General features: G+C 42.2%; 1 protein-coding gene across 5 annotated transcripts in view; it reads right to left on the minus strand.

The window, feature by feature from the left end:
* Nucleotides 1-12,166, minus strand: part of PDPK1 (3-phosphoinositide dependent protein kinase 1) — an 88,520-nt gene extending 76,354 nt beyond the window's left edge. For 2 of the 5 annotated variants that reach the window (XM_043494180.1, XM_038420676.2), the window contains exon 1: nt 11,738-11,880. In XM_043494180.1, coding sequence (XP_043350115.1) covers nt 11,738-11,761 — 24 coding nt within the window. In that variant the 5' untranslated portion in view covers nt 11,762-11,880. The other 3 variants (XM_038420677.2, XM_038420678.2, XM_043494175.1) reach the window with 3 other exon arrangements.
* Nucleotides 12,167-16,085: the final 3,919 nt, after the last annotated feature.

A 16,085-nucleotide genomic window follows, 5' to 3' on the forward strand; every position in this document is an offset into this window, starting at 1 on the left:
TGGTTTGGGGTGAAAAGCTGTCTGTTTTTTATTATGCAATTGAGTTTAATGCATGATAAAGGCATTTAGAGTGAGCTAAAATATACCAAAATAATCCTATACTGAAAAAAAAAAAACAAAACCACGCAGTCCCTCCCAGTACAATCCCACAGTTCTCCTGAATGCTATTTCAGTGGCAGCTGTGACAGATCAGATAATTGGTTCTGTAGTGTGTTAAGACACTAACCTACCAGATTATAGGCCTAGCAATAGCTAAAGTAATAGTCAACAGAAATCAAATGCTACAAAGCCCCCAAACTCCTAGTGAGGATAGGCCTAAGAGGTACTTTTGCTGTTCTCCATTCTATCTGGTCACTTCCATCCCCCACACTAATCCCTACACCCAATGGATACAAATGAAGTGAAAAAATAAAACTTTATCATTATTTATAAGTTAAACATTCTAACTTTTTCATCCCATAGGTATTCACTTGCAAAATACAAAAAGGTGAAAGATCTAAAGTTACAGACAAAACACAGACAACTCCTTCCCAAAGCACAAGGACTTCACTGGGAGTTGCCACAAAAATCCAAAAGCTTCCTCAGAATCATCTTCTACACTATTTATATGTGAAAGAGAACACAGAAAGGGATCAATTAATAGAGGCACAGCAAGGCTATCATCTTGGTCCCCATTACCGCAAGGCAAACACACATACCTCCACAAGGCGATTCAATACCTCCCCATCACCACACCCTGCGCTATGGAGCAATACAGCCATTGGGGACCCCAATATGTTCCAGAAGAAGAAAGGACTTGTTAAGCCACTAACCAGGGCTCAAGATGGATGTCCTCCCCATGTATATGGGCTCAGACTAATCCCATCTGACACTTACAGGGAAAATCCAAGAAAAGGAAACTTGCTTTAAATACAAAACAGAAAAGAAACTTATGGCAATAGTAACTAAAAATAACTAAATCAAGCAATGCTCCTTACTTCCTGGAGCAGAGCCACTCAATGGTGGTGGTGCTTGTTATCAGTCCAGGCATCCAGATCCAGAGTCTGACAGTGATTGGCTGGGACTCTGGTGACTCCCATGACAAATCCTGCTAGCGCAGATTTCATCACTGCAGAACTAACTGGCTCAGCTGTGGGTTTTCCCCTTCACACATTCCATGATCACACATCCACATGACTATCAGTGCCACGTGGTGAGACAGGGAGCACACCATGAGCTATAAAGCAAATCCTGTGGTAGCTATTAACATGTACCGTTATCCTGAGGTAACAGCAGTGAAAACATGCAGCCATGAACAATCACAACAGTTGAGATGCGATGGTCCTCCAATCCTTTCCCATAAGCCCCCTTGGCACCAATTCCTGTGTACTCTCTCACCATCTACATATCCTTTGACCTGAGCAGAAGTGAACTATAAATCTGTCTCTGTTCAGCATCCTGCTTGCATCCACTAGCAACATACCCACCCAATGATAATTCCCCATTTATAATTACAGTTTGAGACAGTATGCCACGTTAATGTTGTATCACATTAGTTTATTTAATCAAGTGTCATGCAGTACCAAGATAAATGCCTTACAGAAGTCTAAGTATATTGCATTAACACTACTGAATAGCATTTGAACTTAATCGAGCACCTTGAATAGCCAAGAACAGATCCCTGAAGCAGCCTACTAAAAACACCCCCTTTCGATCATAATTCTCCATTTACAAGGTCTTAGAGATCTATCAGTTAACCAGTTTTTTATTAATTTAATATGGGTACACTGATATGTTGACACTAGCATTCTCATTAGGAAGTAGACTAAAACAATTAAGTCAGTCCAACTGCTGCCTAAATAAGACCTATTTCTCTATTCTTCTTCTACTCCATTTGATGTCATTAACAACTGCAGACCTGGAAATCCTGGGATTATGAGTAAACCTAAACATCTGATAAATATCACAAAACCATGAGTGATAAGGCTAAACTGCAGCAATGCTTTATTTAGGTCCATACTGTTACCTAAAAAATCATCTGTTCCAGGCCCTGGGCACTTTTGACACTCAAAATATTCAATTATGCATTTGAATGGATACAAAACACACTGGTAACTGCAAAATTTTAAAACATAATGTAAGCCTCTAAATTCCAGTCTCACAAACCCCTCACACAATCTCCCCATCTCTAAAAGCAGGGTGAATGGAAATGCCCTAAAGTTCAGCAAACTCTGGTTATTTCAGACAAATTCCAAAGGCAAAAGGCCCTAATGAAGTACGCCTTGTCAGCATTTATAGCTTTAGGAGAGGAAATAATATCTGAACAACTAATATATTGAGTAGTGCATTTTGACAAACTAGAATTTTTCTTAAAAGGGAAGGTAGACTTTTACAGTAGCCATCTGTCTGTATGTGTAGTAAAGGGCTCAAAAATTGATGGATCAAACATTTATCAGGGACCCAGGTAGAAGGAAACATGAAAAAAAGATTCTGCTTTGAAAGAATGTCTTCAAGATGTGAATTTGGTCTAAATCGAGCAGTCAATCTTTATCTTATTACAAGGAGTCAAGTTTAGAAATGAAGGCACCTCAATTTCCTGAAGGCAGAAAATCCTGACAAATGATTAACATAGAAAGGTGATAATATAAAATTGACAAGCATTTCACAGAACAAAGGAATCTGGCTTACCAAACTATTGGCCTACACAATTAACTATTTGCCCTTAACTTCATCATTCTATTTCATAAGCAACATAGAAGAAATGTTAATGAATTAACTGACCCTAGTTTTCAGACAAGTTTAATGAAGGTTCAAGTTCAGTTATTTAATAGAGTTCCTCAAGCTGTAGTAAATATATTCAAAACCCATTCTGATATGTTTGAGATATGAACTCTGTATCAAGCATATAAAACAGTATTTATGCAAGTGGCCTCTGGTTACAGAAAACTATATGAATGTTTGTATTTATGTAAGATAGAGTTGTGTTTGAGTGGTCTTGTGAAGTTCTACATCAGCCGATGGTACATCAACAGTTTTTTAATTCCATATGGCAGTGATTTAAGAACTCAAGAACTTACTTCCCAACACAATGGAAGCTAACAGAAGTATGAACAACAGAGCTGGTTATAACATTAATTTAGGTGAAACCAAAATGTTCTGCAGAGATATCTGTTTCAACAAAGTTTTCATTGGGAAAGTTTTTGAAATCCAAGGCTCTGTGGTCACTTCGGATGGGAGAGAAAATAAAAACTTGAGCTTTTTGATCTAAAAACTGCTGTTTCAACACAATTCCACTTCATGAACCTATCTATCTCAAAGATTTTGGTTTTGTTCCAATGCATTAGGAAAACAGAATTTTGAAACCTTGGAAGTAGTCATAAAATGGAATTGTCATCCTTCAGCCAATCTCTAAAACTAGAGATCCTCTGAGGACCTTAATTAAATAAAATTCAAAATTGTATTTGTATAGAATGTCACAATAGGCAACTGGTAAAAATGGATTCTCACAGGCACCAGCCCAGCCCAGCCCTGCAGATTATGCAGACATGTGAGCAGTCTCATCGATTTCACTGAAACTACACATATGCTCCAAAGTTAAGCACATACTGAAGCATTTGTTGCGTTGGGGCCCTGTGATGTGTTAAAGAGCAGCTATGGATTCAGGCAGTCCCACCCTGCTGCACCTGGCATACCAATCTTGGAGTAGCCGCCTTCGAATGGGAGAAGCTCAACTCAAAAGGCTCAGGCTAGGGAGGCAGACAGGCCTCTTATCTTTAGCTCCCAGAAAGGAACAAAGCAGTCATCCAAGCCCTGTGAGGGGAAGGTGGGCCAACACAGGAAGGAACCCTGAAGCAGCAGCAAGAGATCTGACCAGAGACACCTTATCCGCTTCTTCCACAGGTCTCTGAGCTGGAACCGAGGGTAGATGGAAGGACTGGGTTCCCCTATAACCTCACCAGGAAGACTAGTGTGAAGATCCAAGGTTCCACAAGGACTACTTTAGCCTTGGACCAGGGCTGTCAGCCTGTGTGATACCCTGGGACTACTGGGTGAAAACCCCGATTCATTCCGAAAGGGGTGAGACCAAAGATGACCCAGCTGTAGGGCCAAGTCACAAGGCGACAGTGGACCTGGTCATAGAACTACAAAGAAAAAACCTTGCAATGCTGCATTTAGCTAAAAGGCAGCACACCAGGTGGTAAATCACTTTGCCACAAGCCCACACAATCCCTATCAAAAATATAGGGATAAAGCAAGCATCATTTAGAGTGACCAAAAAGAAAAGGAGTACTTGTGGCACCTTAGAGACTAACAAATTTATTAGAGCATAAGCTTTTGTGAGCTACAGCTCACTTCATCGGATGCCCACTCTATACGGCTAAATTCAGTGCCTTGCATAATCACAGGTTTCAGAGTAGCAGCCGTGTTAGTCTGTATTCGCAAAAAGAAAAGGAGTACTTGTGGCACCTTAGAGACTAACAAATTTATTAGAGCATAAGCTTTCGTGAGCTACAGCTTATGCTCTAATAAATTTGTTAGTCTCTAAGGTGCCACAAGTACTCCTTTTCTTTTTGCGAATACAGACTAACACGGCTGCTACTCTGAAACCTTAGAGTGACCAGAGCATGTTCCACTAAGGCTATGGCTACACTACTACAGAGCTTAAAATGGCACAGTTGTATTAATGCAGCTGCACCACTGTAAGCTCTCTAGTGTAGCCACTCGAAGATGACAGGAGAGAGTTCTCCTGTCATTTAATTAATCCACCTCCAATGAGTGGCGATAGCACTGTCCAAACCAGCACTTAGGTTGGTGTAACTTATGGCTTGTTCACACCCCCGAGTGACAAGTTACATCAACATAAGTGGCAGTGTAGACATAGCCTAAGAAGAAGTTACTAAGGCACTGACGCTATTGCACTTTAACCCTGAAGATTAGAAATATCAATGAAAATAGGAAATCTGAAGCAGACACTTCTAAGAGATACTGCTATTATTAAATTAATTGGGAGCTTCGTAGGAAGATGGGGGAAAGCAAAGGTATTAAAAAGCACTTAAATGAAATCCATTCACTATCACAGAAATGGGAACATCACTGCTTTACTTAAAAGTCTGGATCTTCATTTTGTTTTAGTTTTTCTATCTCTAAATCCTTTCTGCATCCATATAGCTCATTGATTATGTTTTGTATGGTATGCCCAACACTAGATAAAAACTATGTTAATGTGAAGTGAAGGCTGAGTATACATATCAGTAATATTGGATCACACACATTACAAGATATAATAATTATTCCAAAAACAAGCATTAACAACAGGAAATTCAGAGTTAAAGTTAAGTTTTCAGTGATATCATGCAATATCCATATAATTAGGATTATTGCATATTAGCACTTGTGGTGCCAAATTAGAAGAAACTGATTTTTAAAGACTGATGTTTTGTTCCTACCAAAATTAACTTAGTTCTTTATTAAGAGAGTACAACAACATTTAAAGTCATGAAACCCAAACCATACAGTACAACTGCATATTTCTGAACTGAACCACATTACAGATAGCTATGCTGTTTTCTAAAAAAATAACGAGGAGTCTGGTGGCACCTTAAAGACTAACAGATTTATTTAGGCATAAGCTTTCGTGGGTAAAAAACCCCACTTCTTCAGATGCATGGAGAAGTGGGTTTTTTACCCACGAAAGCTTACGTCCAAATAAATGTTAGTCTTTAAGGTGCCACCGGACTCCTCGTTATTTTTGTGGATACAGACTAACATGGCTACCCCTCTGATACTTGGTATGCTATTTTCTGTTAATTTCTAGGATTCCAGCTTCCAGTTCAGGTAAAGATTTTTGCTAATGAGGGAACTTGTAGGAACATGTATACCAACTACTTATCCTCTAACCTCTTCCATTACTAAGCAAAGAACTTCAGTTTCCAGAACCTTCTGGGGCCAGAGCCAATCTTTAAAGGGCCTGTTTTATTATTTAATAACGGTCAAACTGATCTGAAGCAGGAAGCCACAGGAATCTCCAAGCACCTATATTCAGCCTCTAACCCAATTAACTAGATATATGTAAACAAGTCACTATCATTTCTTCAACTCTTGTTCATCTGGATCTTTTGTAAACTGATCCAATCCAACGCAAACCAGAAAAGAACCAAAATAACTGTTACATTATATTCCTGTTTAGAATCTTAATACCAAATTTAATAAAATCTTGGGAAAAGAATGTGATAAGCAAGTTAATCCTTGCAATGTCTAACCATAAATATATGAAAACACTGTTAAATAAGTATATTAGTCTTTTAACCATGCTGCAAGTCTCAGCCTTTCCCCCACCAAAGCCATTTATTGCATACAGCATTCATTGGTCAGTAAGGCTGAAATGGGCTTTAGCACAAGCTTCAACATTTCTCTACATTATGCTGTTTTATCCAGTTCTTTTGCACATACCCAATTATTGGGTCTCAGCTTTTTCAAGTATGCTTACTTGCCTAAAAGATATGTAGAGGAGAATGTGAAGGTAAACAAAATTGGTTGTGCTGTTTTTGCTTTTTATGTATAAAAAATAGCAAGATTCCCACCTCAAAAAGTGTTTCCTGTTTTTAAACTTTCAAAATATCAGAAATACCAAAACTTTACTAGAGTAGAATCAGGGAAGTTCTTTGTGGAGGATAACTGTGAATAAGCTCCTTAACAGAGAGCTTTTCTTCTTAGTGTTTGTGTTAAACAGTCTGTATATAAAAACCAATCACAACACATTTAAATCAGGTCTCACTTGCATGGTTTTTTTGATGTCATAAATCTGTGAGTTCTAGAGTTATTCAGAGAGTCCTTCCAAGAAAGTTTTGAGTTATTAAGGTGAAAAAAGTAGAAATTTAAAACCTTTGATTACCTTAAGTGGGTTTAATAAAAAAGGTGCTACATTTATTTGAGCATTTAGACAGCTAACATCTTCCAAGCAGTACATAACTATCTAGTGCCTGCAATCTCTCTCCTAATACCTATGGAGTCTGTTTTTGTTACTTCCTTTGGATACTTTATCAATGTCTCTTATACAGAGAGAGTTGAGGGAGGAACAAGCACAGTGATCCAGTCACAGTTGCAAAAACTGAGAAAATGTGTTATTTCTTGTAAGACATAGAAAGTAATTTCCATGTCCACTCAAGAATAGGGTTTGCTTAAAAAAACCCCACCATGCTGTGGATGCACATTTAGTTCGAAAGCTATACCACACACAACTGCCTGTATCACTACTCTCTGACCAGAGATTTCTAACACATATGGGTATGTACCTAGCCATATTAAACTAGTTATCTGACCTTGTAAACCTAGAATGTTGAAAACAGTGTTCATGATTTTACTCCATCTTTCAACTCTAGCCTGGTTTGCGATCAGTTTTCTCTAAATCTTTTACCAATCAAAAAGTTGACAGCCTACGTTTCAGTGATGCAGACAAAACTGTCTACAGATAAATGAAGAATGAGGGATTTTAAACAGACACTATGAACTCAAAAACAAAACAAAAAAATCTCACATTTTTCTGAAAAGTTTTGTATGTAAAACAGTTATAAGTATTTAAGATTAAAAGAGCTTCATCTACACTAGAAAAAAAATTGCCAGGATAACTATACTAGTAAACACTTCTAATGTAGATGCAGATTTTATAGCGAGGCAGCGAAACTTACAGATCCTCTGAGCCACATCTGATATTCTTCAGAAGTTGAGAGCCAGGCACACCTTCCAGAGCTCAGAGCTTCTACCTTGCGGCTGGGTGATGGGGCTCGGGACTTTAGCCTCATGGGAGGTGCTTGAGGCTTCAGCAAGAGTGGAGCTGAAGTCCCGAACCCCGGCAGGTGCCTCCTGCAGGGCTGAAGCTCCTAGCCCCACCAACCCTCCACAGGGCAGAAGGCCCTAGCTGCCGTCCCCTCTACCCATCTAGTAGGAGGAAAATAGTGTGGGGGAGGGGGTGTGCTCTGTAAGCCGCATTTTAACTGTAAAAGTGCAGCTCATGAGCCACATCCAGCTGTTTGGCCACTCCGGTTATATAAAAGTGCTTTTGCTGGTATAGCTTATACCCAAATAAAATAAACTATGCAGCAAAAGCACTTTTATGTTAACACAAAATTAACCGAAATCATTTTTTCCAGTTTTTATATATATATAAAAATAATAAAATTCCAGGATCATCATTTTGTGTGTCACTCAGAAGCCAGTTACATCTGTAGAGTCGATGTGAAGCGATAGAAACAGCTACAAGCATGACTGAGGGCTCACTGTTCAGAATATCACCATGTTGAATCATCAATGGGACGGATGGTCTGATATCCAATTTTTAAGTTCTCAGACATTCTGACTTTACTAATTATACCTGTGTGGCGTACAGACATGCACATTTCCCATGTCATCAGTACTAGACCACTGATCACCACCCTTACTCTACAGCTAATCTGCTTGGACCAATTTCATGGGTTGTTTGAGGGATACTGCACAGATGGTAGATTACTTGGCCCAATGGCGACACCCACCATCTGCACAAATCTCCCAGCATACCTTGTCAGACACAAATCAACACAACCACCCACACAACAACTGAAGCACTACCATGAACCCTAGAATGTCTGAGTCAGTGAAAAGCAATAGGAACAGCTACAAGCATGGTTGAGAGCTGTTTGATCTGAATATTACCAAGGTCAGTCATCAGTGGGATTTGCAGCCTGTTACTGTCCCGTATTTTCTTTTCTTTTCTTTTTTTATAAACATGGTTTTACAAATCACACTTGTGCAACAGAACAGGCTTTCAGCTACTAATTAATTATTAATAGAGATCCCATTTATCAGTATTGAGATTGGTATTTAAAACAGGACTAAAATAACTTTCACATTTTAATAATAGAATTCATTCTCCAACAACAGCACTATAACTCTTCAGAGGACAATTTTTTTATTTTTTTGGAGGTGGGGAAGGGGTTGTTTCCCAAACATTATCTCTAATTGTAGGGGAAATGCTTTAAAATAGACCTCTAAAAAAATTATCCTGTTTTCCTCTCATTTCTTTAGGTTCCTATAGCTAAACAGCCACCCTTTCCATAAATGCCACATTTCTCTCACACAAACTTTGATAACATCTCACGTGCTATCAAATTTAAGTTCAAAAGAACTTAAAAATTAAACCGTTATTTTCCCTTATTTGGCATAACCTGAAAGTTATACTAAGGTTAGCCTACAGAAATTCACAGGTTCATTCATGACATCAGTCTTCTCTTACTGTCAATCTGATTCCCTAACAATTACTAAATAAACAAACAGACAGACAGTCAGAAGACATCTTTGGGGGAGGCAGAAGTGTCATTTTCAGCGAAAATGAGCACTGACTGGCATCAGCCTTGCTCTGCACATATTCCTCAGTAAGAATGGTCAGCATGACTGCTGGAGTGGGCTTTGGGGGACAGCTGAAACACAGGAGGAGGGTGCCATGAAGGGGGTCCTGGGAAGATGGGGGAATTAGCATGGGTTGGGAACAGGGATGTAAGTGAAAGTGGGCTTCAACTGAGAGGGGCCCAAGGAGGAGCTACACTGACAAACTATCTGTGTTCCAGAGAGAAGTTGTGCTGGGGGACCACTTTGGAGTGGAAGGGAAATGTGGAGGTGAAGATATACCATGTGAGGACAGCATGGGGAAAAGTAAAGCTTGAGTTCCTCTCCCTTCCATTTCACGCTACCCCCAAAACCCTTCTTGGCTGAATCCCCACTTCCTCTCTCCTCCCCCATCACCTCCCACTGGGCTGATTAAGTTTATAAAAATCACTATGTATAAAATCTAAAAACTGAAGGTAGCACATAGAAGCAGGGAGACAGGAGCAGAGGATATGTTGTGGAATGGGGCTCAGCCATCACCCCTAGCCTGAGGGTTCCAAGGGTGTTTTTCCACCTCCCGGGAGCAACAAAAGTTGATAGTTATTAAATCTTAAAAACTGCACTATAATAAATTTTGCTACATATCCCATGAATGCAAACTATAAGAACCACTTCAGTCAGCTACTTCCCTTCTATCAATCAGCATTCATGAGCAGAATGCAAGTCAGCAGCTATATCTGAAAGGCTTATTTTAGTACAATCACCTGTGACAACTATCTTCCTCACTACAACTGCCTATGATTTGAGTTCAGACAATCGGTGCTAATGGAAAAAAAAAAGCAGGTTACAGAGTAACAGGTGGTTCCTTCCAAGACAAGAAAGTTCTAATATCCTTTCAGTGGAAGTTTCCATTAAAAGCAACCTCAACACCCAAGCATAATGAAACTAGAAGTCTACTTTCAACAGCATGGTTCAATCTTTGCTCCTCCAAAACACAAGCCCAAAGAAGCAGCTGTTTTCCTTTCAATGTCAGAGTTAAAATTATGGAGACAAGCTCAGTTTGGGGGCATATGTTGAGCCAGATGATTCATAGAAGATGGGCTTTTCATCTTCTCTGGATGAAAAGTAGAAATTTTAGTTTCCTAACCTAATGACCATCTTAATCAGGTTCACTCTGTACAAAGGCAGCCAAAAAACCTCTTTAGTGTACAAAAACTGTGCAGTAGTTGAAGGCAATTTCAAGTATTTTATACCAGCTGTTATCAACCAGGGGTACGCAGCAGTCTTCTAGGGAGTACATCAACTCATCTAGTTATTTGCCTAGCTTTACAAAAGGGTACATAAAATGCACTAGCAAAGTCAGTACAAAATAAAATTTTATACAGACAATGGACTACTTATACTATACGCTGAAATGTAAGTACAATATTTATATTCCAATTGACTAATTTTATAATTATATGGTAAAAATGAGAAAGTAAGCATTTTTCAATAACAGTGTTCTGTGACACTTTTGTATTTTTATGTCTGATTTTGTAAGCAAGTAGTTTTTTTTTAGTGAAGTGAAACTTGGGGATACACAAGACAAATCAGACTCCTGAAAGCTGTAGCTCAGGAAAGCTGTAGCTCAAATAAATTTGTTAGTCTCTAAGGTGCCACAAGTCCTCCTTTTCTTTTTTGCAAATACAGACCAACACGGCTGCTACTCTGAAAAGTAGTCTGGAAAGGTTCCGAGCCGCTGTTTCATAGCATTCCCGTAGATTCCATCACACCCAGACACCCCCCCCCCCCCGCTCCTGACCAGCAGGGTTCCCACAGAGCCCAATGCACTCAATTCCTCTCTGGTCCCGCTTGGGGGAGTTCCTGCGGAGCCCATCGTGCCCAGATCCCCCCACCCGTCCTGGGGTTCAAGTGAGCTGTAGCTCACGAAAGCTTATGCTCTAATAAATTTGTTAGTCTCTAAGGTGCCACAAGTCCTCCTTTTCTTTTTGCGAATACAGACTAACACGGCTGCTACTCTGAAACCTGTCATTATGCATCGCATCTGGAGCTCCCCACACAGCTAGTCCTGACAGGGGGCCCCGCCCGGGAGTTGAGGGAGGGCTCCGCACAGCCCCATCACACCCAGAGCCCTCCCGCTCCCTCAGAGCCCCTCGCACTGGCCGCGTGGGGGCTGCTGTGAGGGGCGAACCACACCGAGTCTGCGGAAAAAGTTCGAGCGTCTTGTTGGGGCGCATCCCAGCGCGCGGAAGGGCCGCCCGCAGCTCGCGGCCTGGGGCCAGCCAGCCCCGCCGGCCCTGGCGCTGCGGCCTAGTCCCTCCTCCCAGAGGGCACCCGCGGGCCGCAAGAGCGGCCGAGCCCGACGCAGCCCCTGCGCAGGGGGCCCGGCACGCCGCGTACTCACGAGGTGGCTGCTGGTGCTGGCCATGGGCCCGCCCGGCCGGCCCGGCCTCCCCTCGAGTCGCCCTTTAAGAGCCCAGCTCACGGTGGAGGAACCCGAGCCAATAGGGCACCCGCATCCTCCGCCCGTGACGTCACCCACAACAATGCCCCCACCTCTGGCAAGGGCGGGACTTCCATGCTTCCACACTCCCATTGGCTCAGTCGCCTGCTACTCACGGGCAGGCCCAGGTGTAGTGTCAGACTCTACTTCTTGCCGATTCCGCTCCTTGCAGCGAATAAACTGAAGCGCAAGCTCTGCGCATGCTCATTTAAAACGGCGACGCCACTGCCCTCGTCTGGCCTCAGGATCCGCTCCGACCCTGCCCTGAGCAGCGCTGGGCTCCAGCCTCCTCTCACACCCACTTCCGGGTTGGCTCCGAGCCAGTAAAAAGATCACGGGAAGCAGCTTGGCGTAGTCGCACACCTATTGGCCCTCAGCCCAGACTCCACCGCGCGGATACCCATGATGCACCAGTCCTATTTCCTCAGCCTAGCCCGCTGATCGCCACCCGCCGTTCACCTGTCCCGCAGTGACCAGCTCCACCCACAATGCACCTGGTCTCCACGTACAACGTCCCCCCCCATCCACCTTCCACCACGCACAGCCTGGCTGCTCAGCATGCCCCGGGGCAGTGCCACCCCCGTCTCCGCGGCCGGGCCCAGCATGCCCCGGGGCAGTGCCACCCCCGTCTCCGCGGCCGGGCCCAGCATGCCCCGGGGCTGCGCCGTCAGGGGCGCTGCGCCAGCCCTTGCACTGGGGGCTCCTCAGGGCTGGGCCCAGCATGCACCGGGGCTGTGTCACCCCTTGCACACCACTGGCACCTCAGGGGCTGTGCCACCCAGAGGCCCACTGGTTTTCTGAACCTTGCCTCTCGTGTGTGACAGGCTCTTTGCGTCTCTAACGAGGAAGAGGCCCACAAAGACAATGATACCGCTGCTTTGTAACGCCCACAGAGCTTGGGAATCCCCAGGTACAGAACTGGTGCGCAGTCTCTTCACTACCATATTTGCAGCCCCTGCCATGGCCAGGGGAAAGATGGCATTGCTAAAACAGCTGTATACACTTGTGATTTCCAGCTGCTTCTTGGAACCGTGGATACCCAGAACTAAATTGGAGCAGTCAATAACAAGAGCTGCCAAACAAGCCTCCAGCCAGTTCCACAATCAGCTGCAAAGATGGAATAAAGCTATCTTTACTCACCCCCTATCCTTTGGTCCGCTACTGAGTGCTGTCATATTCAATGAGCACTTTAATATTAATAATGCAGAATTAGGGGGGATTCAGAGCAGGTCCATGAGAATGATCAAATACCTGGAAAAATCTTTCCTATGAAGAGAGACTGAAGAGATTGAGAGTATTTTACAAAGGAGATGAAGAAGCAGGGACCCAATAAAAGCATATAAAATAATTAATGGTAAGGAGAAGGTATATTGGGAACTTCTGTTTTCCCTGTCTCATAACATAAGACCAAGGTGATAAGCAATGAAATTAAAAGGTGGCAAATTCAAAACCAGTAAATGGAAATACTTTTCCCCTCGGGATGTAATTACACTTACGGAAATCATTGCCACATAATGTTGTTGAAGCCAAATACTTAGCAAGATTCAAAAAAAGAATATGAACATTTATATAACAAGAATATCCAGTTATAATAGTTGCTAACATAACTTTTTGAAGAAATATTAAACTTCATGCTTCAAGTCTTAGAGATCATTTTAAGTACTAGGGATTAGTCTGGCCATGGTCTGAGAGAGACCGGATACTGAGGTAGATGGAGCATGGTCTGATTCGGTATAGTAATTTCTGTGTGCCTATTTTCACTTTTAATTAACTTCCTGAGGCCTCAGCTCTGTCTGAATCTGCTCAGGTTTCTGGACACATGTAGACACCCTGAGTATATTGAGAGGTTTAACACTGGAATTACCATAGTTACTCCCATAGTACAAACTTGATACCTATCCTCTTGTGGCCCTGAGATTGCCACCCTTTTCTGTGATGGCTAGGTAACGTGCAATAGTGGCAATTCAGTTCCCAGACATTGCAATCAGCTGTGGTTGCATTAATTTCTTTAATCATGTTTGTTTTACAACTTTCAAGTGTGATTCTACTCAGTAGAAAATATTTTACTGTGCACAACTGAAAGGGGAGCCCTGATTCTACAGTTCAATTTTTATGTACACACTTTTCCAACTATCAGGCCTACACACTCAATCTGAGATTTCACAGTAGCAGCCATGTTAGTCTGTATTTGCAAAAAAAAAAAAAAAAGGAGTACTTGTGGCACCTTAGAGACTAACAAATTTATTTGAGCATAAGCTTTCATGAGCTACGGCTCACTTCATCGGATGCATTCAGTGCAAAACTGAATGCATCCGATGACGTGAGCTATAGCTCACGAAAGCTTATGCTCAAATGAATTTGTTGGAATCCGAGATTTGTAAATCAGCCTGATAACATCGCTAATAATGAAACCACCAAATTCTGCCCTCACCCACACCTATTTCTAGAGCCCTGTGCAGATACAAAATTTATATCCGTGGGTATAAAGCAGATATCCAAGGAGCTGCAGAGTTCCACCAGGCATTGCAGTAGCGAAAGTAGCAGCATGTTGGGCTGCTGTTCGCAGGAGCTCCCAGCAAGGAGTCCCTTCCGTGAAGCCGTCTGCATTTCCTGTTTGGGAGCATGCAAGCTGCTTACATGCACTAGCACAACCAGGGACAGCTGCCAGTGAACCTGATGCCCACCCCAGTGGGCGGAGATGGGAGCGGCACAGGCACGCCAGAGAAGCTGGCCACATGGGGTGCTGGCTCCTGGAAGTGGTGGTCTGACATACTGCTGCTTTCACCGCTGCGGTTCCTGGTAGAGACCTGCAGCTCCATGGATTTCTACTTCATATCTGCAGATATAAATTTTGTATCTGTATAGGGCTTTACCGATTTCTTTTCATATCCTTAAAGTGAGACTGACTGGGATTTAAGATCCTAAGAATGGCCATGCTGAGTCAGATCAATGGTCCATCTACACCAGTATGTGGTCTTCCGACAGTGGCCAAAGCCAGATGTGTCACATGGAATGAACAAAACAGGGCAATTTTCAAATGATCTACCCCTGTCATCCAGTCCCAGTTTCTGGCAGTCAGAGGTTTAGGCTCGCCCAGATCATGGGGTCACATGCCTGACCATCTTCGCTAATAACCTTTGAGGGACCTAGCCTCCATGAACTTACCTAATTGTTTTTTTAACCTTTTTTATATTTTTGGCCTTCACAACATCCCCTGGAAAAAAGTTCCGCAGGCTGACTGCATTGTTTGAAGATTTCCTCATGTTGATTTTATACCTGCTGTCTATTAATTTAATTGAGCGTGGCATAGTTTTTGTGTTATAGGAAGGAGTAAATAGCACTTCCCTATTCGTTTTTGGCACATCATTCATGATTTTATAGACCTCTATCATATCCCTCTTTACTCATCTTTTTTCTAAACTGAGCAGTCTGAGTCTCTCATCTCTCCTCAAATGGAATCTGTTCCATACCCATACTAATATTTGTTGCTCTCTTCTGAATCTTTTCTAATTCTAATACAACTTTTTGGATATGGGGCAACCAGAACTGCATGCAGTATTGTAGGTGGAGGTGTACCATGGATTTATTAGTGTCATTATGATATTTTCTGTCTCATCTGTCCCTTTCCTAATGGTTCCTAACATTCCGTTAGCTTTTTTGACTGCCACTGCACATTGAGCAGATGTTTTCAGAAAACTATCCGCGACTTCAAGATCTTGCTACACTAATTTAGACCCCATAATTTTGTATGTATAGTTACGTTATCCAATGTGCATTACTCTGCATTTATCAACATTGAATTTCATCTGCCATTTTGTTACCCAGCCACCCAGTTTTGTGAGATTCCTTTGTAATGCATTGCAGTAAGCTTTGGACTTAACTGTCTTGAGTGATTTTGTATTGTCTGCAAGCTTTTCCACTTCACTGTTTTACCCCTTTTTCCAGATCACTTATGAATATGTTGAACAGCCCTGGTCCCAGTACAGATACTTGGGGGACACTGCTATTTATCTCTTTCCAACATGAAAATTTATCATTTAATCTTGCCCTTTGTTTCCTATGTTTTCATCAGTTACTGATCCATGAGAGGACCTTACCTATTATACCATGACTACCTACTTTGCTTAAGAGCCTTTAGTGAAGGTCCTTGTCAAAAGCTTTCTAAGAGTCCACATACACTATATCCACTGGAAAAGGAGTACTTGTGGCACCTTAGAGACTAACAAATTTATTAGAGCATAAGCTTTCG

The sequence above is a fragment of the Dermochelys coriacea genome, chromosome 10 (assembly GCF_009764565.3).
Source record: "Dermochelys coriacea isolate rDerCor1 chromosome 10, rDerCor1.pri.v4, whole genome shotgun sequence".
In the NCBI taxonomy this organism is placed as follows: domain Eukaryota; kingdom Metazoa; phylum Chordata; order Testudines; family Dermochelyidae; genus Dermochelys; species Dermochelys coriacea.